This window comes from Carcharhinus amblyrhynchos, chromosome 4 (genome assembly GCF_965287045.1).
Source record: "Carcharhinus amblyrhynchos chromosome 4, sCarAmb.v2.hapA, whole genome shotgun sequence".
NCBI classification, from domain to species: domain Eukaryota; kingdom Metazoa; phylum Chordata; class Chondrichthyes; order Carcharhiniformes; family Carcharhinidae; genus Carcharhinus; species Carcharhinus amblyrhynchos.
In genome coordinates, this window is record NC_137327.1 from 78,357,333 (window position 1) to 78,384,602 (window position 27,270).

General features: G+C 42.3%; 1 protein-coding gene across 1 annotated transcript in view; it reads left to right on the forward strand.

Moving 5' to 3' along the window:
* The window catches only part of LOC145342646 (actin-binding protein WASF3-like), a 69,460-nt gene extending 42,437 nt beyond the window's left edge, over nucleotides 1-27,023 (forward strand). The window contains exons 6-11 of the mRNA XM_080188192.1: nucleotides 1,832-1,985; nucleotides 6,616-6,733; nucleotides 16,701-16,876; nucleotides 20,980-21,243; nucleotides 25,118-25,500; nucleotides 26,859-27,023. Of these exons, the coding sequence (XP_080044318.1) occupies nucleotides 1,832-1,985; nucleotides 6,616-6,733; nucleotides 16,701-16,876; nucleotides 20,980-21,243; nucleotides 25,118-25,500; nucleotides 26,859-27,016 (1,253 nt within the window). The 3' untranslated portion in view covers nucleotides 27,017-27,023. The remainder of the gene's footprint in view (nucleotides 1-1,831; nucleotides 1,986-6,615; nucleotides 6,734-16,700; nucleotides 16,877-20,979; nucleotides 21,244-25,117; nucleotides 25,501-26,858) is intronic.
* The last annotated feature ends 247 nt before the right edge of the window (nucleotides 27,024-27,270 follow it).

Consider the following 27,270-nt stretch of genomic DNA (forward strand, 5'->3'; position numbering starts at 1 on the left):
CCCTTGGGCAGTACTACAGATGACAGGCTGGCACTGCCAGGATGCTCATGCCTGTGGGGCACCACGTTCCCCCCCCACTGTCTGACCCCTTTCACTCCGGCAGGGTCTCCCGCAAGTCTTTGAATGTGGGGAGCTACTCTAAACTCTGCCGAAGTGAAATACTCCTGGCGGGGTGGGAGAAGCAATCGGGCCTGGAGAATTCTGTGCCAGGCTCAATAATCATATTTAAAATAGATTTAAAATAAATTTTAAAAAGATTTAAATTACTTATCTCTTTTCCTGCTGTTTCCAGCGCGGTCCTGGCTACGTCTGTTCTCCGGCTGAGGGAGATGCACATGAGTTGGGAATGCATGCGCAAATCCCACGAAATGACCGACATACAATTTTCCCATCCTGATGTGCCAAAAAATGTGCCTGTCGGGATGGGAGAATCACCCCCATGGTTTCTGGACAATTGCAAGGGGTGGGATGGAAGAAGTTGGGAGGATGTTGGTGAGGGGGGGGGGGGGGGGGGTGGTTCCTTTTGTCTCATGGTCTCTATCTTGGACCAGGTCCTCATACTTGTTGGAGGTGAGGGTCATTGGAGATTTAGTGTTACACCTAAAATTCCTCCAAAAATGCACATTTTCTTTAGTAATGAGAATTACAAGTAATGTGAAGTGGGGTGTGTTGGTAATTTGTGTTTTTAAAAATGAAAATAGAAAAAGATGAAGCATTCACAGCTATTCCAGCCTTGGTATAGAGAAAAGACACATATAGGCTTCCAAGCTAAAACTCTTCCTTAAAACTGAAAGAGAAGCCCCTTTTGAGTGAAAGAAAATGAAAAGGATTGGGAAGGAAAGAGAGAATGGCTAGACTGCCTGCCAACTGGAAGTTAATGGAATGAGTAATTTACAAGAAGTTGTTAAACTCGTTCCAGTGAGTTCATGAAAGTGTATTGGGAGAACAAACGAATAAGTAAAGCTAAGATAGTGTAAAATACAGGAAGATTTCAAAGGAAAAAGACAAGAAAATGGAGGAAAAGGAAGATGTGTAGGGATGGAAGGGAGGGGAGAAAGTGACAGAAACTAAATAGATGAGAAGAAATTACAATGAGTCTAATCAAAGATGCGGATAGTTTGTGTGTGTCATTCCACAAAGGAAATAATAAGCATTACCACTATTGGGCCATCACAAAATTTGATTACATTGAAATTGAGAACTAACAATGTACACAGTTGGTGGGAGATGGTGGCCTTGTGGTAATGTGGCTGGGCTAGTACCTTAGAGGTCCAGGATGATATCCTGGGGACATGGGTTCAAATCCCACCAAGGCAGCTAATGAAATTTGAATTCAATTAATAACCTAGAATTGAAAAACTAGTCTCATTGTTGATTGCTGTACAAACACATCTGGTTCACCAGTGGCCTTCAGGGAAGGAAATCTACCATTCTTAACTGGTTTGGCCTCTATGTAGGTTCAGACCTATAGCACTGTGGCTTAGTCTTAATTGCCTTCTGAAATGGTGTAGCAAGCCATTCAATTCAAAGCTAGGAATGGGCAACAAATTTTGGCCTTGCAACACACAACATCCCAAAATAGAACAAATTTTAAAAAGTCAAATTGGTATATAGATTTCAGAGAATGGGCCATTTTAGGGGCTTTTCATAACAACTTCATTGCAATGTTAATGTAAGCCTACTTGTGACACTAATAAATAATCTTAAACTTGTGCAAGAAGGATTTGAGGTTAAAAGTTAAGTTTCCCTTTCTTGTTGATCATGAGTTGTTGCTATGCAAATAAAAGTGGATATAATATTTCATTAGCCGTCTGTTTGTTTTGGTTTACAGTCTCACTTCAGGACATCAACATGAGGAAAGCATTTAAGAGTTCAACAATACAAGATCAGCAGGTGGTTTCACGGAACACTATTCCAAATCCCGTGTTGGAAATGTTCCAACAATGTGATAAACCACCACCTCTCAACATCTTGACACCATACAGGTCAGTTTACTTGGCACTTAAAAATGCACACTAATCCGGCCTATAACGGAGGAAAAATTGGTTTCCTCAACAACTCACCAGATTTATAAGCAAATCTATTTGTTTCCTTGGGAAGTTTTGATTTTTTTTTATATCTTGATCAAGTTGACATTAACAGCACATAGAGTGGTCAAGTCAGATTCAGTTTAGAGTAGTTTAAAGCAAAAGACTTGATCACACAATGGTCCCATTACTTATGGAAAGATGGCTGACTCTTAGCAGCCAGATAATCTGGAGGTGTGGCGATCATGGAGTGCAGTTGAGACTTTCTCTGTTTGCCACCCAAAAGCTGGCCAGGTTGGGAATTTGGCTAGCTCTTTCACAGGAAAACCATTGGTAGAAGACTGAAGCTCGGAGCTGGAGTAGGGAGAGGGTGAGGGAATGTAAAGATAACAAGAGTTAGGTATTAGATTATAATTGGTCTGATTGCGGGGGAGGTGATATTGAATTAATGATGGGTACTCCAGGGAAAGTATTGCACAGGGGGTCAGAATGCAGGGTGCCATTGGTGTCAGATTGCGGTGTGTTGGATCATGGGGGTTCAAGAGATTGGATCATGGGAGGGAGAGTTTAGATCCTGATATGGTACGTTGGATCACATCAGATTGTTGGAGATAGGATCTGTTAGTAGGGATTGGATCATAGTATGTTGGCATAGGACAACAGAGGATGGAATCATGGGGAAGATGGCAAACTGTAACAGGTCAGTTTTGGGGATTGGAATGAAAAAGTGCTTCTATCCCTCCTGGTCCACAAACAGTATTGGAATAGCATTTAACTGCTGGATGTGTTAGTTATCACTTTAACAGGATAATATTCTGAATCCTGGGAAACCTGGACTGCAGCCATTACATACAAATATTCATTAAGATCTGAGATACAGAGCCATGTTAACACATTGGATGAGATCCTCCCAAAAAAAAATTCTAAGTGTCGAATTCACGTAAAACTGAAGTAAATCCTGTTGACTTTTTCAGTGGGATTTTCAAAATTAATCTCCTAGACTTTGTGCATTGCAGAGTGCACGAATGTGAATCTGATTAAAAAAATGTTTTGGTAGGACCTATTCCTGCTAGAAAGGCTGGCAGCATAGAGCTGAGTGGGCCACTGTGCATATACTGACCTGTCATAGCGGACATCGGCACATGAGCAGTAGTCCCACACCACAGGCCTCTCGATCGCTGGCCAGCCTTGCAACCCTGCAATGCTGCTCCACCAATCCTTCCATGGAGCAATTGCTGGCCTCCCAAACTTGAATCTTCCCACCACCTGACAGTCCTGGTCTCCTGACATCCACACCCCACCCCGGCCCCCCAACAACTCCGGTGGCCAGCTCCAATCGCTGGCCTTCCTCGCTCTGTCACCAAGCCCAATTGCTTGGACCGCAAAATCTGATAACATTGAAATTAAGAGCTAACAGTATACACAGTTGGTGGGAGATGGTGGCCTAGTGACCCAGGATGATGTCCTGGGGGCATATGTTCAAATCCCACCAAGACAGCTAGTGGAGTTTGAATTCAATTAATAATCTAGAATTGAAAAGCTAGTTGCATTGTTGATTGTTGTACAAACACATCTGGTTCAACAATGGCCTAGAGTGGCAGCAGGACCTCCTCCACCAATCTCCTCCTGAAGTCCTGCCCCCTTGGCACTGCCCAATGCCTGGTGGGCAGTGCCAAATTGGCAATGCCCAGGGGGCAGCTCCCCTTACCTCTCAATCTCCTGGGGGCTTCCATGGCTCCAGTTCACTCCAGTGGGGTTGGGCCGCCAGTTTCCTGATAGTGGGGAGCTATTGTAAACTCCGCTGGAATGAAACACTTTTGGCAGTGAGGATAGTGGTCCCAGCGATTTCAGTCCCGGGTGTGCTAATAAGATGCTAATTTTCGATTTATTAATTTATACAGATCCGTGCTGATTTCTGATGCTGGAAATCCAGTGGCTAGAGATGTATCAAAGCCATGGCACCCAGCGGGGAGCCCACTTAAGTCTCCTGGTCTGCTGCGAAAGCTGCCCCCCTTTGTGTATCAGCTGTGACCCAATTGATAGCACTCTTACTGCTCAGTCAAAAGTTTATGGGTTCAAGCCTCACTCTAAGACTTGAAAGCACAATATGGGCTGGTGTTCTAGAGCAGTGATAAGAGAGTGTTGCATTGTCAGAACTGCCATCTTTCAGATAAACTGAGGGCTGTCTGCCTTTTTAGGTGGACGTCTCATGGCACTGTTTCACAGAAGAGCAGAGTGGTTATCCCTGGGATTTGGCCAATATTTGAAGCCTGTGTGGAGTTTGTATGTTCTCCCTGTGTCTGAATGGGTTTCCTCTGGGTGCTCAGGCTTCTTCCCACAGTCCAAAGATGTGTGGGTTAGGTGCATTGGCCCTACTAAATTGCCCCTTGGTGTCCTGGGATGTGTTGCTTAGAGGGATTAGCAGGATAAGTATGTAGAGTTGCGGGGATAAGGCCTAGATGGGATTGTTGTCGGTGCAGAATTGATGGGCCAAATGGCCTCTTTCTGCACTGTAGGGATTCTATGATTTATCCCTTACTCTATCTCAAAAAAGACAGTAGGACTAGGGGGCACAGCCTCAAGATAAGGGGGAGGCGGTTTAGAACGGAGTTGAGGAGGAACTTCTTCACTCAAAGGGTGGTGAATCTCTGGAATTCTCTGCCCGTTGAAGTGGTGGAGGCTGCCTCGCTAAATATTTTTAAGAAGCGGGTTGATGGGTTCTTGATAAGAGAGGGGATTAAGGGTTATGGGGAGAGGGCGGGAAAGTGGAACTGAGCCACGACAGATCAGCCATGATCTTATTGAATGGCGGGGCAGGCTCGAAGGGCTAGATGGCCTACTCCTGCTCCTATTTCTTATGTTCTTATGTTCTTATGTTCAAAACAGATGATCTGATTATTTTCACATTCCTGTGGGGTGCTTGCCCCTGAAGGTGCTGGTGAGCCACCTTCATAAACCCTGCAGTCCATGTGGTGTAGTTACATCCATATTGCTGCATCCCCAGCCTAAGAAGCATCTTGGAGCCATTAGATACTCTCTTCACACCTCTGGTCCAACATCCTACTGTGGATGAGACAATTCATCCAAGGTAACATTCCCATTTACTTGGGTGGCACCTTGGCACAGTGGTTACTATTGCTGCCTCACAGTGCCAGAGACTTGGGTTCAATTCTGGCCTTGGGTGACTGTTTGTGTGGAGTTTGTATGTTCTCCCCATGTCTGTGTGGGTTTTCTCCAGCAGCTCTGGTTTCCTCCCACAATCCAAGGATGTGTGGGTTATGTTGATTGGCTAAGTGAAATTGCCCCTTAGTGTCGGGGAGATTAGCAGGGTAAATATGTGGGGTTACAGGAAGAGTCTGGGTGGGACTGTTGTCGGTGCAGGCTTGAGGAGCTGAATGGCCTCTTTTTGCATTGTAAGGATTCTATTCTATGATTCTATGCTCTATTCGTTATTTACTGTACTTGTAATCTGCAATTAAATGAATGTGTAAATCTGAAAATTATCTGAGAGTTTTCTGCTCAGCATTTCCAGCATTTTTAGTTTGTAATATTTGCAGATTATTTTCTGTGCTGTTCTTTATGTGCAAGTGTTGTACTACTTGCACTATTAGACAGCAGGGGATGGATGATGAAGCACTAAATAAGGGATAATTTATTCATTGATTAAATGGAAGAAACCCACAGTTTAAAGATAAAGCAAAGGAGTTAAGTGAGGTGCTAAATTAACTTTTTACATTGCTAAACAACCTCCAGTAAAATGGAATAAGTCAGTGGTGTTAGATGAGAGGGTGTGATTTGCACTTGATCAGACACTTCTAGAGTTTCTTTTACTGCTACAGTGTAGACCAACACAATGCAGGCAAACAGAAAGAGGCCTACAAGCAAGTATACTGCGACAGAAACAAAAACAGAAAATGCTGAAAAATCTCAGCAGGTCAGACAGCATCTGTGGAGAGAGAATAGGGCCAAAGTCTGGAGTCAGCTCTGACAAAGGGTCATCTAGACTCGAAATATTGGCTGTATTCTCTCTCCACAGATACTGGCAGACCTGCTGAGATTATTGAGCATTTTGTTTCGGATCCCAGCATCCTCACTACTTTTATTGCGACAGAAATTGGGAACATTAAGAGCAGGCCCATGGAGCAGCCCAAGTACAATTTTTCAAAATGGCCCAGGTAGTGTTTTTCAAAGCTGACAGCATTTCACAAATTCGACTCTGTTACGAGAATCACAGGCAATTAGTTACAAGATTGAATAAAAGTGTCATAGGGGAATTAGAGAGAGGAATGAAGTTGTCGGTTTCTGCCAATGAACAGAGGTAGAAAGATTAATAACCTGGCAGGAAGTGCAAGGTTACTTGTGCTGACTTTTGATTTGAAGGGTAATTGCCATCATGTGAGAAGATCTGCAATGTAATAATTTGTTTTCTTTAGCATATTCTCGCGTGATATTTTATATTCTGAACAAGTTCATGCTCCGTGAAGGGCTGGGTGAACAAATGTCAGGGGAAATGTATTACTTGGTGCATTGTCATTCTGCTTTGTAGAAGGATTTTCCACTTGGCTTTTTTTTGCAATTTCTGTTGCAGGGATGACAGAAAAGATGGTTTGAAATTTTACACAGATTCCTCCTACTTCTTCAATTTATGGAAGGAAAAGATGCTGCAGGCCACAGAAGATAAAAGGAAGGAAAAACGAAGACAGAAGGTATTAGAAAGAGATTTTGTTCTGCATGTTTAATATCTCATATACAGCCCTGTTCACTCACTCCAGATCAGAATCAGATATCGTGGGCAATCACGTATAATAGACAAAACCTTGAATTCCAAACTAAATCTGTGGAGTTTGACAGTAAACATACTACTTACAAAAGGCAGCTAGCACGGGGAGGCATGGTGGCACACAACGCCAGGGGCCTGGGTTCAATTCCCGCTTTGGGTGACTATGCATTTGCATGATCTCACTGTGATTGCATTGGTTTCCTCCAGGTGTTCCAGTTTCCTCATAGAGTCCAAAGATGTGCAGTTTAGGTGGACTGGCCATGCCAAGTTGCCATTTAATGTCCAAAGATATGTAGGTTAATTAGCCATTAATGTGTGGGGTTATGGGGATAGGGCAGGGAAGAGGACCTGGATGAGTTACTCTGCCAGAGAGTCTATGCAAACACAATGGGCCCTCTACGGATTCTATGGATACTCATTGCAACCAGTTTTTTTAATTGGGTATTCAAAATTGAGGAACTCGGGATCAACTGTTGATGCTTCAGGTTGGATTTTGGACATGGGAATGGCGGTGCAGGGACTGGTGAAGGGGGCCAGGAAAATAGATGGGTGGTGTGTTGGGATGGCTTCCCATCAGATTTCTGCCATCTGGGAACTTTCCCAGGAGGCAGCAGGAAACCAGATTGGCTGGTAGGCCTCCATGACAGGCAGTTTTAAGATGATGATGGTATTTTACACCGGCAGATTACCCCCGCTCCCCACTTCTATGAATGCTGTCACCTCAATGGAGGTGCTCTCGCTGCAGTAGGCCAGAAGTTTCATGCCTCAATAACGGAGGTGAGGGCACAAAAGGCAGCACCAACTGGCCAAGCAAATCCTCCAGGAAGATTTCCTCTCCAATCCAATGATCCTTACTAGTTTCGCTGTATGGGACCACCAACGTTATTACCCTCCCTCCAGCTCAGCAGCATGTTTAGAATAGCAATTCACCATTTTCCTTCCTGGAGTAATTCACACTTTTTTTTTCTGTGGGAATTCAGAGAAGAATCTCCCACGCTCTGTGCACTGCAGAGGTCACTGGCATGTATGTCATTAAAATTCAATGGGCACAGCACAAATTCTTCCTGCCTGAGAGGCCAGCAGAATAGTCCTGAGCGAGCCACAGCGCGTACATAGTTGCTGATCAATCAGTCAGAGATGAGCTGATCTGGGGGCAATACAGGTGGTGTTGGAAGAAGCCATAGGACGTCTGGGCAGGTGGCAGATCCTCTGAATCCTTTGGGAACTGGGGCTGTCCCGGTTGGGACACCTAAAGTGGACAAGAGACCCGAATGGATGCTGCGGGGTTCTGGCGATCCTGAATTCAGGATGGCACCAGAGTGTGGTGACTTCTTGTGAGCTGTTCCTAGCATAGCCTTTAGTTCTATTTTTTATTCTTGTTCACTGTATTTTGCACATTCTCCTTTCCTTCACTCCCATGTACTCTATGAACTGTATGCTTTTTCTGTATAGCGTGCAAGAAACAATACTTTTCACAGTACACCAATACATGTGACAATAATGAACCAAATCAAATCGAATGATAGTGAAGCTCTTCCCTGAGCTGATGACCCATGCTCCAACACTTAAATTAGAAGCATGAGAAAAGGCAACTTGTAACTTAAAAATCAGGATCAAATAAAGTATTAGTTGTTGTTTTAAGATGATATGTGGCTTTAATTACCAAGATCTCTTCTTGCCAGGAAACTACAGCAGGTCCCAGTTCTTATTAACTGTGTCCTGAGGGATAAATCAAGTGACTGCTTACAACAGACAAAACTTCAAGGCACAAACAAGTTCATTAAAAGAAGCTCACACTAGATTCAAAAAGGTGGAGTTTCTGTTATCCAAATTCTGTAATTGGAATAAACACATTAATAAATTTACACCAGATAATGTAATTCGTCCATTGTGTTAAATTGGATTCCCTGCACAGAAAATTCAAAATGTAGCCATTCAACTTTGGACCCAAATATAATTTGTTTCAGGATTTTGCCCTCGGGTAGAGAAGTCCCACCTCTAGAATTGCCAATCGGTCAGTATTTGTTTAACTTCTCTGCCATTTCCTGGTCCCTCATTATTATTGTCCCAGTCTCATTCCCTAAGGGAATCCTTTACTTTGGCCTTTTTCTTCCTATTTATATATTTAGTCTGTTTTTATATTGATTGATAGTTTACTCTAATAGTTTATCTTCTCCCTCTTTATTTTATGGTCATCTATTCTCGGTTATTAAAAACATTTCCAATCCTCTGTCTAACCACTAAGCTTTACCACACTGTTTCTTTTCTTAACTTAATATTTTCCTTGATTTCCTTGCTTAATCATAGTTGATTTACCCCCTTCCTAAAATTCTTCTTTCTCACTGGGATATATTTTTGTGATGAGTAATGAACTATTTTCATAAAAGTCTGCCACTGCTGATCAAATTCTCTGGAATTTAGTAAAATGAGGGGGGATCAAATTGAGATATACAAGATGATAAAAGATGGAGTGGATGCTCTCTTGCAGGGCATTCTAGGACGAGTGGTCGTAGTCTTAGGATAAGGGGTGTCAAATTTAAAACAGAGTTGAGGAGAAACTGTTTCTCCCGAAGGTTTGTGAATCTGTGGAATTGTTACCCCAAAATATGATGGATGCTGGGAAAATGAATAAACTTAAGGAAGAGTTAGATTTTTAATTGGTAATGGGTTGAAGGGTTATGGGAAGAAGGCAGGAAAATGGGGATGAGGAGCATATCAGCCATGATCGAATGGCAGAGTGGACTCGATGGGCTGAATGGCCGAATTCTGCTCCTCTATCTTGTGAACTTATGAATTGTCTTTTCTGCTAAACTTCTTTCACAGTCCACTCCAGCCAACTCTGCCCTCATTCCTTGATAATTACCCTTACTTAAATTGAGCACTGTTGTTTCTGACTCACATTTCTCCCAAACTGAATGCTAAATTCTCTCATGGTTACTGTTTTCTGGGGTTCATTTACTCTGCAGATTATCAGATCCAAAATAGCCTGATCTCTGGCTGGATTCACAACATATTTTTCTTGGAAGCGGTCCTGAATATACTTCATGAATTCTTCCTCATGGCTACCTCTGATGATTTGATTTTCCCAATCAACATGAAGATTAAAGTCACTCATGATTAAAATACTGCCTATTTTACATGTCCTCATTATCCCTTGAATTGTTCTTTGTCCCGCAATCTAGCTACTGTTAGGGGACTCATAGACGACTTCCCATCAGTCTGGCTTCAACTCGCCACCAAACCAGCAGCATTAACATTGCAGGTTAGTGGAAAAGGAGTAGGAGATGGATCTGTTTCACTTTAACTCCTCACCTGCTTCTGTCCTAATCATGGGAGAATGTTAAAATTATTCTTTCAGTTCAAACTTAAGAATAAGTCTTGGGCAAGATAATTGAGGCTACTGGAATAGGAGGAGTTATCAATGGGAAGGAGGGATTAACTCAGTAAAACAAATGGTAATAGACAAATGCTATTCAATTAGACAATGGCCAGAATTGTCCCACTCTGCCGTGACAAGCTCCCCCAAGACTGGTGAGATGACACATTTGAGTTTCTATCGACTTTAGCAGGACCCACTGGTGGAAGGGCCTGCAGAATCCCACCCAAATGATGTCATTACATCTTTGGGAAGATTATTAAGCTAGGTACTGTTTATGAAGCTGCCTTGCAAGCCCTTTTGGAAGTAGCAGTGTTCCTTTGAAAGGAAATGTCTGCATGTTCCTGAGCTTATGTACAGTGGAAGGGTCTCCTGAGGCATTGAATTGAATTTCTTTTAATAGGTTTCACAGTTTGGGCATTATCTTCTTCTGCCACTGGTTAATTTTCATTACAGCTGACAGATGCAGTCAGAAGTTGTGCAGTGAACCATAACAGGAGTATGTGCAATTAACGGAGCAAATGGGAATAGATTGAGAAATATGAGATGTGCTTTAAATAGAAAAAAGCACAGAGGGACATGAGGATGAATCAGAATTTTACACAGCATGGTGCTTTTTACAAAATGATAATGATGACTGCCCATTCCTAATATTTATATACTGAGACATAACACTTATAGAGAGTAGTATTTCTCAATAGAGACAAAAGGAATGAAAGGCCATTATCATTTGCTCTTTATATATTTTCTTTTGGGTACATTAAGCCTGTATTGCATCAGTCATTTTCTTTTTGAATAGATCCCTGTTCTTCCAAATAGTTAGGGTGCGATCATACCTGCCGTTCACGCCATGTTTCTGCAGCTGTGAAGTTGGAGAATTTGGCAACCAGTCAAATCTCCATTCACTGTGAAGGGATGGGAAAATCCTGCCAGGATAAACAGAAGTGAGATTCCGCCCAGAGTCTTTACTTTTTGACACTCTAATTTTATTGCACAAAATTTTAATTCTAGCAAAATGTTCTGACAGTCTCATCATCATTGCTTACTGATGCTAGTATATCACTAACAGGTGTCAGCTACAGCTAGGTTGGGGCACTCTCACCTCCAAGTCTGAAGATTGTCGGTTCATGTTCCATTCTAGAGACCTGATCTCACAAATCTATGCTGATACTCCTTGCAGTTCTGATTGAGGGAATGTTGCACTGTTGGAGGAGCTGGCTTTCAGGTCAGCATTAAACTGCTTGCTCAGATGTAAACGATCTAACGGCACTATTTTGAAGAAGAGCAGGGAGTTAACTCTGCTGTCCAAGCCAATATTTATCCTTAAATCATTTATTCATTTATTGGAGGGACAGCGCGTTGTTGGTTGGCCAGCATTTATTTCCTGAGGGCAGTTGAGAGTCAACCATATTTCTTAGCTCTGAAGTCACATGTAGGCCAGACCAGATAAGGACGGCAGATTTCCTTCCTAAAGGATATTAGTGAATCAGATGGGTTTTTCGACAATCAACAATGGTTTCATGCTTATCAGTAGATTCTTAATTTTAGGTATTTTAAATTTTTTTGAATTCAAGTTCCGCCATCTGCCATGGCAGGATTCGAAACTGATCCCCAGAATATTAGTTTCTGAATGCATTATCTAGTGATAATACCACTCAGCTATCGCCACCCCCTCCTCCCCGCATCACCAAAAACAGGCTATCTGGTTGTTACATTATTATTTGCCAGAGCTTGCTGTGTGAAAATTGGCTTCCATCACTTTACATAACTAATGTGAACACATTTAAGACGTACATCATTGGCTGGAAGGTGCTCAGGGATGTCTGGTGTAAAATTAATGCGATTAATGAAAGGCACTAAATTAATGTAAATGTTATTTTTGAACAAGAACACATGTAACATTTTTAAAGTCATTAAATAATCACAAACTTAATAATAAACTTGGGTGGAATTCTCCCATTTTGGACTAGTAGGAAAACAGGAAGGTTTCCCAGTGGCACTGGCTGCATCTGTCAGTTGGGATTCACCCAATTTATGTATCCCATGAAACATGCCAGCCACCTTGGCTTTACATAGATTGGAACTCTGCGGTCAGAATCAGGTTTCTCCTCCCCCAAAATGATGTCCATCCCTGTTGACCAGGGCAGCACCTCCAACACCTCAGCAAAGAGGAGACTCCTACCCCACCCCTCAAATAGCATCTCAGCACCCCCCACATCATACAGGCGTGAGGGTAACCTGATATGCTCCCTTTCAGGCCCTGCATCTTGACAGTGACAATGGTGCACTATCCCTAGCACCCTGTCACTGACATCCTGGCCTGGCGCCTTGGAACCCAAGGCAGTCAAGGAGGTAGGTTCAGTGACCGTTTGCCATCCAGCACTGCCAGGCTGTAGAGGGTGGGTCCACCCAGGGTCTTGGGTTTCTTCAAAGGGAATAAGTGGTCTGCAGAAGAGGAAGTAAAAGTAAATAACCCCTTTGAAGAAACCACAGCTGTCATCAGACTCAGAATGTTTATAAGCATTATGGTTACAAACAATGTGGGGTCAGGGCGGGGTGGGGGGGGGGTAGTGGGGTACTTAAGATGTAGTCAACCATGATGGGAAAGATAAATAAACACAGCTGACTGCAGGCTGAGTAGAAAACCATTAAGCTGTCAGTCAAAACCTATTACAAAGGACTGCACTGTGAAATGTAATGAGATCTAAGTTTTTTAACGGGGAAAAGTGAACAACTATGGAGAAACAGACCACCCTGCCCCCTACCTCCCCCAGTGAAAGTGACATCTCCTGTCTGTCAGAGGGCTTCAGCGGGGTCTGCTCACACTTGCAGCTTCTGAGAGAGAAAGGGAAATTCCTGATTCAGAATGGAGTGCTGTTGAAACTCAAAAGCCTCAGAGATGACCAGGGGCATGACGATTAATGTGACCAGACCATTCAAAGGATTCACAGATGACTGACAGAAATGATGATGTTAAAGCTGTCTGAAATCACCATACTAGGGGTGATCATCAGGTCTGCCAGGACTGGAAGGGGCAGTCCAATCATGGGGTCCCAATCCCGGGAGACAGTACTAAGATCAAGCCCTTTCCCCTAGACTAAGCCCACCCAACCCACAGGACACTTGGGGGGGATATTTTCACCAAGGTGGCACAGTGGCACATTGCTTGGCATTGTTGCCTCACAGCACCAGGGACCTGGGTTCAATTCCTGGCTCGGTCACTGTCTGTGTGGAGTTTGCACATTCTCCCCGTGTTTGTGTGGGTTTCCTGCAGGTACTCCGATTATCTCCCATACTCCAAAGATGTGCACGTTAGGTGGATTGGTCACGCTAAATTGCCCCTTAGTGTCGGGGGACCAGCTAGGATAAATGCATGGGATTATGTTGTTAGGGCCTGGGTGGGTTTGTGATCAATGCAGTCTTGATAGGCTGAATGGCCTTGTTCTTCACAGTAGGATTCTGTGATCCTCTTCAGCCTGGCCGTGATAGAGGGGCAGATGGCCAGTGGACTTACCTATGACCCTCCCCTTGGGGTCCACCTTGCCAAATCCATGTTGGTCATTACCAGCGCGAAAACCCATCCAGATATTTCCTGCTGTGGAGACAGATGCATGGCGGGAGGTCACTGTATGGGCCATCCAGTCCATTAATTGTATTACATTTAGGAGCTTTGCATAATTTTTGGGTTTAACCAGATCGAGGGCAGTGGGGCACGGCGGGGCATGCTGGGTGAATCCCAATTGCCTTCACGGGATTCCTGATTCAGTGGGATATTAGGATTCCTGCAGAGTATCTAACAGGACTGCAGAATCCTTTCCCTTGACTTTACCAACTTTAGATTCCCATTTTACACCCTCACCAAACCCCACCTCCCACAAGTAACCATGTTGCCCCTGAATATCCTAAATTCCTAGTAAATTCCATGCTGTATTTTGCAATCACTTTTGGAGGTCTCATTACACTGAACCTGAAGTCCAATTTATGGAGACTCATGATGAGCATTGCATGACAAAATCCCCTGAGCCACCATGTGGTCAGTGCATGTGGGCCACAGCTCTTTTAGTAACCTGCTCCCTTGTATTATTTACTGGGGCTGATCTCCTTCAGTGGATTCCACTTCTTCCAACTTTCTTGAGTCTAGTACCAGCTGCTTTCTGGCTAGTCACAATTGTTCTTTGATCCCTTTTAGTATCATTTATTGGAAGAGGTTTTAGTGAAAATAATATTACAGAAAGTTTTTAATGTTAGATTTTTAAAATTGTTTTGAAAAATTTGCTTATGTTGAGGACATTATGATCTCCACATTTCTAAATTAGTTCTTACCATAGAATTGTAGAATGGTTACAGCACAAATGGAGGCCATTTGGCCTTTTGAATCTATGCTAACTCTCTCCAAGAACGACTCACCTAGTTCCACTTACTTGCCTGTGCCTGATATGGTCACATCAGGACACTTACCTGATGAAGGGGCAGTGTTCCGAAAGCTCATGCTACCAAATAAATCTGTTGGACTTAACTGTGCCTACCCCAGTCCAACGTCGGCAACTCCACATCATGTGCCCCATATGACTGCGATTTTTTTTTCACTTTTTCAGATAATTATCTAATTCTCAGTTGAATTGATTTTTCTAAACAGATTTAAGTGGGCAAAATTTCAGAGAAATTAAAATTAAATTTTTTAAGTTTTGTCCAAATGAAGAAAAAAATTTTGTGGGCTGGCGGGGTTTGGGTTTATTCATGTTCTGATCAGGTGGGCTTTGCCAGCGAGCTGAGGCCCCCCCACCCCCCTGCCACGTGCATGATGGCGTGTAACACATCTCTTTGTTTTTTTTGGTAGATTGCGGTAACATCTAGAGAGAAAACCAATATGTTTCTCTCCAGAGAAGCACACCCGTCTTTTTTTCCAGAAACAACAGTCTGCCATTCTTTGGTAAGATTCCCCACCATATAGGCCGGTTGTGAGGGTGCTACAGTCACAACCTGGTTAAAACCAGCTTACTCAGCACAGATTGAGCTTGAGAACTCTTAGGAAGATTTACTTTTCAAAAATAATATTCTTCCCTGAAGGTTTTTGTTCCACGTGTTTGGTTCTAAGTTCTGTCTGATTCACTCTGATGTGAAATTGACTTGCTTATCCAGGCAGCAAAGTAAGTACATTTATCAGCAGAAGAGACTGAATGGGGTAGAACAGCTGCAACTCTGAACTGCATATTCAATTACTGGAGGGTCTGCTCGGGTTGCTGTGGGATACTCAGCGTGGAGAAAGCTGTGATCTGAGCAGATGCAGAGAGTTGTCGGTGCCGCATTTGCCAAGCTGCTGACATGTGCTCAGAGCTGATAATTTGACACTATTAGTCAGAAATCAGGAACTGTAAGGCTGGTGATCATACCTTACTCTGTGGGAAAGTCAATTATTGCAAATGACTAGACAGTTTTCTTGTGTATGGGGAATAGTCAACAATGTTTATGCACTTTGCAGAGAAAGCTAGATATGCCAAATGATGATGTAAAAATTCCTTAATTTTTTTTGGAACAGCAATTTTATTATTAGTACTATAATTCTGTTAAATTAGAGGTCTTGGGCTTTGGTATTTTAGACATTTTACAGTTGTATTTGAAATATGAAGGCTGCTGTGTTTTTGTCTGCCACCTGCTGAATAACTGGAGTACTGCACGCACGCTATGAAAGTATACCTACAGCATATAATGCACCATATAACATACATTCATTTTTGAATAAATCACGTTTTTATTCCAAACACAATGTTCCCACGCAAATGGAAGTTGCCAAGAACCTACAGCAGCACCCAACTTCCCAATAAATTTAGATACATCTCATGCATCCTCACTTGGCTAAGTTTTCATAGAATCATAGTGCAGAAGGAGGGCATTCGGCCCATTGAGTCCGCACTGACCACAGTCCCACCCAGGCCCTATTCCTGTAATCCCACATATTTACCTTGCTAATCCCCCGACACTAGGATCAATTTACCATAGCCACTCAACCTAACCTGCATATCATTGGGTTGTGGGAGGAAACTAGAATACTCGGAGGAAAGCCACTTTAGATTAGGAATGTTGGTGCCTATTTCCTTCCCACTCCCTCCCTGCTCTTCATTCAAATCCAGCATGTCGAGGTGAGATGCTTACCTGGTAACCAGTAGGTCTGACATGGTGGCACAGTGATTAGCACTGCTGCCTCACAGTGCTAAGGACCCGGCTCCGGTTCCTGTCACTGTCTGTGCACGTGGATTCCCTCTGGATGCACCTGTCTCCTTCCATAATCTGAAAGACGTGCTGGTTAGATGCATTGGCCATTCCAAATTTTTCTTCAGTGTACCAAAACAGGCACCGGAGTGTGGCGACTGGGGGATTTTCACAGTACCTTCATTGCAGTGTTAATGTCAGCCTACTTGAGACACTAATAAATCAAACTTAAACAGTACTGAGACTGAGCTCTGTAACATAGTCTGAGCTTAATGTCTCATGTGTACATCCAAATGTTCTTGTCTCATAGGAACAGAAACTGGTGGAAGATGCCACTCGCGAAGTGAAGAAGGTTCGTAAAGCTCGAACTCGACGACCAGAGTGGGATATGATGGGACGTGACAAAGAGTTTAGAGCTGATCACAGGTTTTCTCCATCACCCTACCATGCAGCATCTTCTGAAGGATCGGTGTCACCAGATACCAGGTACCACATTCCATAGAAGCATAGAAACTAGAAGCGCAAATAAGCCACTTGACCCCTTCAAGCCTGCTCTACCATTCATTTTGATCATGGCTGATCATCGAATTCAATGTCCTGATGCCCCGATCACCCATATCCCTTGATCCCTTTAGCCCCTAGAGCTATATCTACTTGAAATCAGACAATGTTTTGGCCTCAAATACATTGTGTGGTGGTGAATTCTGCACGTTCACCACCCCCTGGATGAAGAAATTTCTTCTAACCTCATTTCTAAAAGATTTACCCCTTATCTTCAAACTATGACCTCTAGTCCTGGACTCCCCCACTATCGGGAACATTCTTTCTGAATCTACGCTGTTTGACCCTGTTAGAATTTTATAAGTTTCTATGAGATCCCCTCTCATTCTTCTATACTTCAAGAAATATAATCCCAACTGACTTAATCTGTCCTCCATATGACAGACCTTCCATCCCAGGAATCAGCCTGGTCAATCTTCTCTTTACTCCCTCAATATTCCAGCTTAAACATTGCAGAAAATGAACTCCCTGATGTGCCAGGATAATGAATTCTATACAGTGGGTGGTATCAACTGCAGAGATATGTTTGTAAACATGTGTATGTAAACTTCAGTGTATTATAGTTTTTCACCTAGAAAGCCAAGGAAATCCTTGTGCCAAATTTGCTCCTAGTTTGGTGTCATCAGCAAGTTTGGTCATTTTGGTTTTTGAAGTTATATAAATCAGAAATAGTAGAGATCCCCGGATAGTGGTCTGGCACCCATTCAACCCTCACCACTCTCCCCAACTGAGAACTTGATATTTTCTACTCATCAGCCAGGCTCTTATTCTTTCCCAGATTTATCCTAAATTCCCACAACTTTAACGGATGGTGTTTTATGTGGCTTATCAAAAAAGATTTGAAATTGTGGTACATGATGTCATGGAAATTATTACAGTTTCTCTTAATTGTCAGTTAGAATCATAGAATGCTACTGTGCAGAAGGAGATCATTTGGCCCATCAAGTCTGCACCAAGCACTCCCACCCAGGTCCTATCCCCATAACCCCATGCATTTACCTTAGTTAGTCCCTCTGACACTAAGGGGCAATTTAGCATGGCCAATCCACCCAACCCGCACATCTTTGGAATGTGGAAGGAAACCAGAGCATCCAGAGGAAATGCACGCAGATACAGGGAGACTGTACAAACTCCACAAAGACAGTGACCCAAGCCGGGAATTGAACCTAGTGCTGTGAGGCAGCATTGCTAACCACTGTACCACCATGCTACCGTTGCTTGATGTTGAGGAGGTATGTCTGATCCACAATGTCACTGGCAAACTGATAGCATTTAGAAGAAATGAAATGATGAGTTCACCAATACCTGCTAGGTATTCGTTGGAAAAAATGTTTGCATCGATACCAAAGAATGGGCTACATGCTGATTATAACTTTGTAGCACTAACACCACTTGGCAGTATCATGCTGGTAGCAATTATCAGAAATAGAATTGTGCTTGAGGTAAAGTGATAGGTGTGAAAACTGGTTTCATCCGACTGATATATTTTCTTCCTTGACTTATTCTAGATGGACATTCCTAAAAAAGACTTAAAGAAATGTTGGAAGTCAGAATTAGAGAGTTTAATAACTTGAAGCATGCAGATATAGTACCCATAGCTGAAAATGAGAGGAAACTAGAGAAAGCAGTGGACAGATAGGTGCTTACAACAGCCTATGTGGATTGAAGACGAAATCTAAGGAAATAAAATCAAGATTAAGTAATAATCAGCCAATAGATATAAATTTAGAGGATCAAGCAAGTCGATGTACTTTCCTTTTAGGGATACAATATTCTGAAGTGATGAACATTACGCTAGCAAGAGTTGTAAATAAAATTTGGAAGAATAAAACTATAACTTGAGCAGACTTCTGAAAATTATTGTTGAGGGCAACTGCAAGATATTTCCTAATCCCATACTGACAGTGAGCACCTGCTAGCAGTTACGTAGGTCATTGAAAAAAAATTGGGTGAGGGATTGCTTCACATAGCGCAGCTTTTAGCATTGTTAAGGTGGTCATGTTCTGTATGATCCAGGTGTTGGTTTGTTGCCATTCTGCGTATGTGCATAGGAGACTGTGTCCTTTGTGTGCACTGAGAGGCTGTGAATGGTTGCTGTGCTGATTTCATGCAGTCCTGATATGATGCTAGGATTTCTGATTTGGAGAATGAATATGTCGGCGATGTATTCTTCTATCACTTTGCAAACAGGAAGTGTTAAGTTGCAAAATACGCCCTGCACTAGCAAATGATCCAGCACCAAAATTAGAGAGTCATTGTCTTTGGAACATGTTCTATTGTGAAGAGTCTGTGAGTACTTTGGATTATTACAGGAGGTATTTTGGTAAATTCTTCGATTGGCAGAGGTGTTGGTGCATTTTCAGGGTGGGGTGGGGTGGAGTGGAGGGTTGTGGTTGAAGGGAAGTGCAGTGAAGTTGGTGCCCTGTCCACACAAAGGCAGCAACATACAAGGGGCACTTCCTCTGATATGCAGCGTGACAGGGAGTTAGAATAGAGACAATGAAGAGGGCATGCTCTGTATCAAACTCTGTGCCATATTGAAGCTGGTGCAAGTCAGCCAATGCACATGGCATCTGTGTTCCACATCCATCAGTGTTCTCCTGTATGCTGTCCCATCAAGGTCCCCACCCATGTCCTTTGGAGCAATACTCATCTCTCATTTTGTCCTTCAGTAAGCTGGCAACTGAACCTCTCTTGCCTTTGCTCAGATAAATCACCATGTGCTGGTCCCAACCCTTTGTCAGACTTTAATGTTTGTGAAATGCCAGTGTCTGAGATGGTGACAGTGAATGCCAGGAACAGTGACAGGGTCTCTTCATCAGTGCTGTGCTGTTACTGTCTCTTCCGCTGTCTGGGGTTACCAAGTTTGGGCAGGCAGCAATTTTCAGGTTTCGGAAAGCATAAATTTGGAAGGCAAAGGTTGATGTGAAGGAAGAGGTTTGGGGTGGGATGTAAGAGATCTGTGTTCACATCATGAACTTCATGCTCATCATGCCTGATAGCTTGATGGGGCTGAGCTGGGATTGTGAAAGGATGCAAAAATGTTCTGAATGATATCAAGGGTCCTGTCATTACCAGCCCCATGAGTGGGCAGCCATGCCCTCTGTAAGCACTCTGGAGATGCAGACATCCTTGTCCCTTCAACTCGACACTGTTCCTTTCATGTCCTGCAAGAGAGGGAACAGAATGTTAGTGATGGTGCAGCACTAAGTTTGGATGATGAGTCTGCTAGAGCAGAAGAGCTGAAGGCATGTGGAGATGAGACTGGCAGCATTAGCAGGTGTGTGAGCTGGAGTATCTGATTGTTAGGCAGTAGTTTTGAGTTCCAGGGAGTGCTGCCGGGTGTGTGAATGGGGTATGATGCAGGGTGCAAGGTTGCTGGTGTAGTGTAGTAGTTTGGTTCATTCACAGGTTGTGGCCATTGCTGGCTAATTAGCATTTATTGCCCATTTTTAATTGCCTTTGAGATATCATGTGAAAATGTGTTGATGCAAGAGGTCATTAGTTTGTATGGCACTGCTTCCAGGTCCTCAGAGCGAGACTGGGAGTTAACTCACTGGTTACCAATTTCAACTTCATTCTGCGTATGGTGTTTCAGGGTGTCCTGGACCCCTGTGGAGCCATGGGGTCTCTGTTCCTGCCCACCTGAATCACTATAACCTGCAATGCTACATCTATCAATCTGGAACTCTGTCTTTATGCTACAGTCTGCCTTCAGTGTGAATGGGCTGGAGGATTCATGTGATTGACAAATAACACTGTTGGTCCATTCTGCAATGCGCAAAGGCCATGGGCAGCTTGGAGGAGAAACAGTAGTGCAGAAGCAACTCGAGCCAAAGCTACAGTCGTGCAGATGAATTGGCTGTAGGAAAGTGACATGGTTCTCACGTCGACCTGATTTAGTGCAGGCAAATTGTGAGGAGGGAGCCCTGTTCTCAAAAACCAGAGCAACCCAACTTCTAGCCCGTTATTTCATTCTGCAACAATTCTCATGATAAATCACATTTTTCTTATATTTTTCTTTACAGGTCCTATGCATCTGATGTGGGGGAGCTTTCATATCCTGCTAGTCCCAACCATCCAGCTCAACAGTCGGCAGTTTCCATTCCCTATGTAGTACCCGATAACAAAGAGCTCTTATCAGCTGTAACCCAAGCACAGGATCGGGCATACAGACTGCCTGCTACAAACGTTAGGCAAACCTCACTGACTAGAGCACAGCAGCCCCACCTGACGCAACCTACTGAGGCTACCCTCAATGGGCCACGACCCCAACTAGTTAAAGACTACAGGTAAGCAAGACTGTGTTATTGTTGGATTAATACTAGAGAAATGTGAATAGCTAAGAGCTAGTTGAAAGTTGGATTACTTTACGCTTTAGACTTTGCTGTTTGCTCATTACTGTTTCTCTTCTAATGAAAATTATCACTTCTGGACAGCCTGACAGCCTTATACTATTTAGCAAGCCACGAAGAGATGCTGAGAAGATGATGCTTAGATTAAAGTGCGTTTTCCAAACTACATTAAACATGGGCATATTGCAGGGAAAATATATTTAGATCAGTTAGAGAGACGCTTTATATTTGTGAAAAGATTCCTGCTGCTGGTGCCCTTTACACTGTGCCAAAATGTAGAACATGGTGATGTAAAAACTCAAATAGGCAGTACCTGCTTTTTGGGCAATAAATTATTTTCTAACTCTGCAATATGACAGGCAGAAATGCATGCTCATTATGAGTTAAAAGGCCAAAAGACATTTTTTTAAAAGCTCAGTTGATTGGTGCTCGCTGTTCCCCTTATGCATTTTATGACCCCACTTTCAGAACACAGTGTTGACCCTCCTGCATCTTCCAATGGACAGAGATTTTCTCCTGCTGACACTAACTCCATTTCTGACCCCCAAATGGATTTTAATGACCATCATGAACATTTATTTCCACAAACACCCCCACCCCCAGTTACCACCAAGTTCTTTATTTTCCTCCCTTTCACGGGACATGGGCCAACATTTTTATTGTTCATCCCATCTGATCATGAGTGATTTTCTTCCTCTCAATCGCAGTTCTCTGGCCACCTGAGTTGATGACAGCCTCCTTTCCTGGTCAACCTCTTCCTCACTTAACTGAAACCCGCTGAGAAGACAAGAGTGATTTGATTGACATTGAGCAACCTGTTATTCTCTACAGTTTGCCAGCTCCATGAAAATGAGACACAAGACCCAAAATCATGGTGTCGTGGTCCTTGCTTTCTAGAAGAGGAATTGACCTTTGCATGCCCCCATGCTCAAAAATGGGTGCACTTGAATTTCTAGACCCAAATTTCTTAGGCTCAAATAGACCTGACACGGCTTTTACATCGCTTAATCCCATGAACTGCTTTCTTATCATGTCCCTCAATACCTCAATACCTTCTCTCTCCAGAATTGTTCCTTGAATTCACTTATGCCTTTTGCTTCGGTGGCCTTCCCTGGTAATGCATTCCATTTTTAAGGCTAGACCTGATGTTACTTAGGCAGCAACATTTTATTCTCAAGAACAGTTGATCTTAAAAATCTGAAGCCTTTTTTTATCATTAATCTATTGTCGTTGAGGCACCAGACATAGCCTGAAGCAAGTGAAAATAATCACAAAATCCAAATGGATGCAGGATCAAATTTAATGGTGAAAGAGCACAATTCCAGGGCACAATTCCATTCTCCCTCATACTTCCATTTTACAGTATGCTTTGAATTGACCTAAATATGAATCTACGACCATGGTGCTGAAGATCAAGCACGAAGGTCTTTCTTTAAGGTTTATGCTCAAAATAGACCAGTTTCAGGGAGCTCAGCATCAGGATCAACAATTCCTAAGTCAGGTTAGCTGTGGTTAGATGCAAAGTTAAGTTCCTTTGGTTCTGCTGCATAACAGACGGGTTCACTATGTTGTACCAATCTTCACTATTACCCATTAGCAATTCAGAGTTTAATTACTAGTTGTCATTGAGTTAGGGGAAGCTTTATGCTGCTTATAAAATGCTGGTTTGAAACTTCCCAGACGTGTTTAAACTTGAAATCTTTATAATTATCAGCCTGACAAACCATATGGTTGTCACAGCAGCTAGGAATTGGCAATAAATTGCACACAACCCCAAATATAGAGGAACACTGTTACTGTTTAAGTTTGTGAGTGCAGGTAGAAAAGGCTTAGAAAAAACAGAGCTGAGTCATTGTCAGGAGATTGCCAATCTAAATTTATCATTGAGAGTCATTAGAAAGGCGAGGAAACATTTATTCTCAGAGTTGTTGGCCTCAGTCGTGCTATGTCACTAAAAGTGAGTAAGATGGAGATCATTACATCTTTCAAGAGAAAATTGGCACTGGAATTTTCCTGTCCTGCTTGTCACAGGAATTATAGTGCTGGGGGGAGGGGGGGGGGGGGGGGTGCGGGGTGGTGCAGGGGGGAGGGGGTGGAGGGGTTGCAGACCATTCATTGACCTCAGGCGCGAGTTTCATGTTCTGAGGCGAGCATGGCCGGAAAATCCTGTCCAAGATAAATATTTGAAGCAAAGAAAAATGCAAGGTTATAGGGAGAGAATAGAGCAATGAGAATATTTTTGGACTGCTTTAACAAAGACCCAGCACAAACACATTGAGCACAATGATCTTGTCCTTTGTTGGAAACATCTGTTCCGTGGATTGTCTTGGAGGCTGTCTTCCAAGTAAGGAAAGAGAGGGGGTTTCTTGATGACCTTTGACCCAGAAACAGTGCCGTTAGGAATATTTGTAATTTCTTTAAAATGTCTGTCGTAGCTGCGATTGTTTGCATTAATTGTAAAGGGATCAATTATAATGTTTTTGAACAATTAGAAATACTGGTCCCTGTGACCTGGTAACCCTTAACCTAGAAGAAAGTTAAAGTAAGAAAGCCATGTGACAAGACACAAAGTTGCGGCATAAGGGAAAACATAAAAGGCACATTTATAAGGAGTATATGTCTGTTGTGCAGTTAAACAGGGCAAAAAAAACTGAAGGGAAACAAAAAATGAAGAATGAATACTGAAGACTGGGTTAGAGCAGAGATTGTGAATTAAACAATTTTACCACTGCTGCTTTGCCAGAGCCAACCAGGTTAAGTTAAGGAATATTATAAAGGAGCCTCTTGAAGATTAATTGCTAAAAGATTTATTTGAGCCTAAGAAATTTGGGTCTAGAAATTCAGGTGCACCCATTTTTGAGCATGGGGAAGTGCAAAGGTTGATCCCTATACTATATAATGAGGGCCAGGACACCATGATTTTGGGTCTTGGGTCTCAATGTCATGGAGCGGGTGGCACGGAGTAACAGGCTGCTCAATGTTAATCATGTCATGCAGGTTATTATAACTTCTTTAGAGACCAATACTCTTTAAAGAGAAATTCAACTTCCAGTTAACAGCTGAAAGAATGACATGTCAAGCTTTCACATTTTAAAACTTTCATTATAACGAATGAGTACAAAATACTATTGAATAAGCACTATTTACTTTTTGTAGATAATTTATACTACAGATTAGAGGTTCCCTGTCAAGGGTCAATATTGTGCACTTTCTTCTCAGTAAAATAGTCCAAGCCTTCTTTTGATCCCTGACAATCAAATGAACCAGGATTGTTATCAATTAGACTGCAGACCAAGTCACAAACCCTTTCATTTACCCTAAATTTAAAGCAAGCTAGTCACAAAGTATAATAATAAACCTCAAAGAAGGTACTTGTAGTTGTATAAGACATTTTTATTGTATCAACTGGTTAAAATAAAATTTACCTTTTTAGTTGAAGTATCATTTCCCTGTTAATTCATACTGAATTTGCATTGGTTCTGATTTGTGTCAAAGGAAAAGATACAAAAAGTGTAACCTTGATAATTTCTTCACTTGGATGTTATTTGGACAAATTTTAGTTATTTGGGTTTAAGGTTCCCCCATAGGATCATTTAGTTTGTAATAGTATTCCTGTTTCAAAATAAAGAAAACTTAAATTGAACTTCATTTAAAGGACAATATTTTTGCAAAAAGTGAAATAACCTTTTTATTTCATTTGTGTCTTTCTTGTAATTACTTTTGTCTGGTTATTCCACTGTAGCCCACTGTGTTTATGATGTTTGACTAGCAAGTAAGCGTTGACTAATATTTCCAATGTTTCTTTTTACAGTGCACAGCCAGTACAGTTGGCAGAATACTATACCCCACCTGCCCCTGCCCCTCCTCCTCCACCCCCTCCCCTCATTCCATCAGCCCAAACTGCATTTGACAGTCCTATTTCTGCACCTCCCATTCTTGCACTCAGTTCAGTGGCAGCTGTAGGCCGCACATATACGCCCTCACCTCCCCCACCTGCACCCCCATTATCTTATACCCCTCCCCCTCCTGGCCCTCCTGCTGCACCCCCTCCTCCTCCACCTGGCCCACCCCTTTTGGCCCCATCTCCACTGCACTCTGCCTCACCACCCTCTGCAGCTGAAATAAAGAAAGCCCAAGCAACTCTAATGCCAATTAGTGATGCTCGAAGTGACCTACTTGCTGCTATTCGGAGAGGTGAGTTGTATTTCATTTTATCTAAGTTATAAAGTTCAGGTGGCTCAGATAGTAGTTTGTCAAGAGTCTGATCAGTCCCCTCTTTTCCAGGACATAGCTGAAGTGTGGGGCAGTGCACTATTTGGTGCCTTTACTCAATTTTTTAATTTTCCTTTTTCAAAATCACAGCTCAATATAATAGTTAACATTGACATTCTTTGCTTTTTTTTGCTTGGATTTTAATATTTTAATTTAAGCAGTGAGTTGGGACTGTATTGTCAAAGAAAACATGTTGGAGTTACTGAATCTGATAACTCCATTCTTCTAGGCTAACACTGACGGTTGCCCTCCTTAACCAAAGGACCTGTGAGCAATTCTTTTCTCTGTATCCCAATATATGCAACAATAATAAATCAAATCAATTAATTTCAATTGAGCTGTTGTGTATTTCTCCCTAGCCAGTTCTACTAGTCAGGCCAGTTGTTTTACAAGCCATTTGCCCATGTAGGAACGATGTGGAGATGCCCGTGTTAGATTTGGGTGGGCACCAGGTCACATGACACCAAGTTATTGTTGACTAGGTTTATTTGAAATTGCAAGCTTGCGGAGCAGCATCATCGAACCCATATAGGAAGTATCTTCCTGCCTCTGATGGATCTTCAACAAGAGGAAAAAGTATCAATTTCCATTCTTATAGAGTAGATACTCACCGATCAAAGCCTTAGTCTGTTTCAGCTGAGTTTGACACATGTTGTCATCTGAATTGAAAGGTCATGAATTAATTATGCAGTAGTGTAATCTTGAATTTATTTCAGCAGATTGTGACTTTCTAAGAGCAGGTTTGCCTCATTTTGATTCATCTTAACACCATCTGTCTGCTTTCTTCCATATGCCTCACTTGAGAATTACATGTAATTGCCTTTTGAATTTATTTATATGATCTATAAAGTGGCCTTCCCTAGCAATTCATTCTGCAATGCTATTATAATTTTTATATAAGACCTCCTCAACTTGTCATCTTACTCCTAAATTCTTTGTTTTAAAATATTTTTTCTTGTATTTGGACTTTTCACCAGAGTGAATAATTTACTAAACTAAATTTGTAAATATTTTCATAGCCTTGAAAACTTCAGATGAGCAACCTGAATTTTGTTTTCCAAATGTAACAAACTAATTTTTCTTAACATTTGCTCATTATTTAAATCCTTGTAATTTAAATCCAGAATCATCTTCACTCCAGCCATATTATCATTATCCATCATTTTCCAGTTGATACCATACTGCTTTATTTAAAAACATGTTTCCTGCAAAATGTCCCCTGATTTGAAATGATGAAAGTATGAAGAAACCTTGTAATCAGAACCCATTGCCCGTTGCAGGAATTCAACTTAGAAAAGTACAAGAACAAAGAGAGCAAGAAGCAAAAAAGGAACCCGTTGGGAATGATGTTGCAACCATTCTGTCCCGTCGGATTGCAGTGGAGTACAGCGAGTCTGACGATGATTCGGAACTGGATGAGAATGAGTGGTCTGATTAATAAGTTCATTCAGTAACGTTCTATGGAATGACCCAGCCCGCAAGATTACTTGTTTGTTTTTAATGGAGTGGTTGGTAACTGCAGTTACATTTACATGTTTTTAGTTGATGCATCAGTTCAATGACACCCAAGCAAAGCACACGTAAAAGTATGTAAAGTACATCATGTTGTTCACCTGGTGTAAGTTGCCACACGTTTCTATGAGCATGGCTTTGGTTCTTCTCCATGATTTAGACTATGCTTCTGTGAACAGG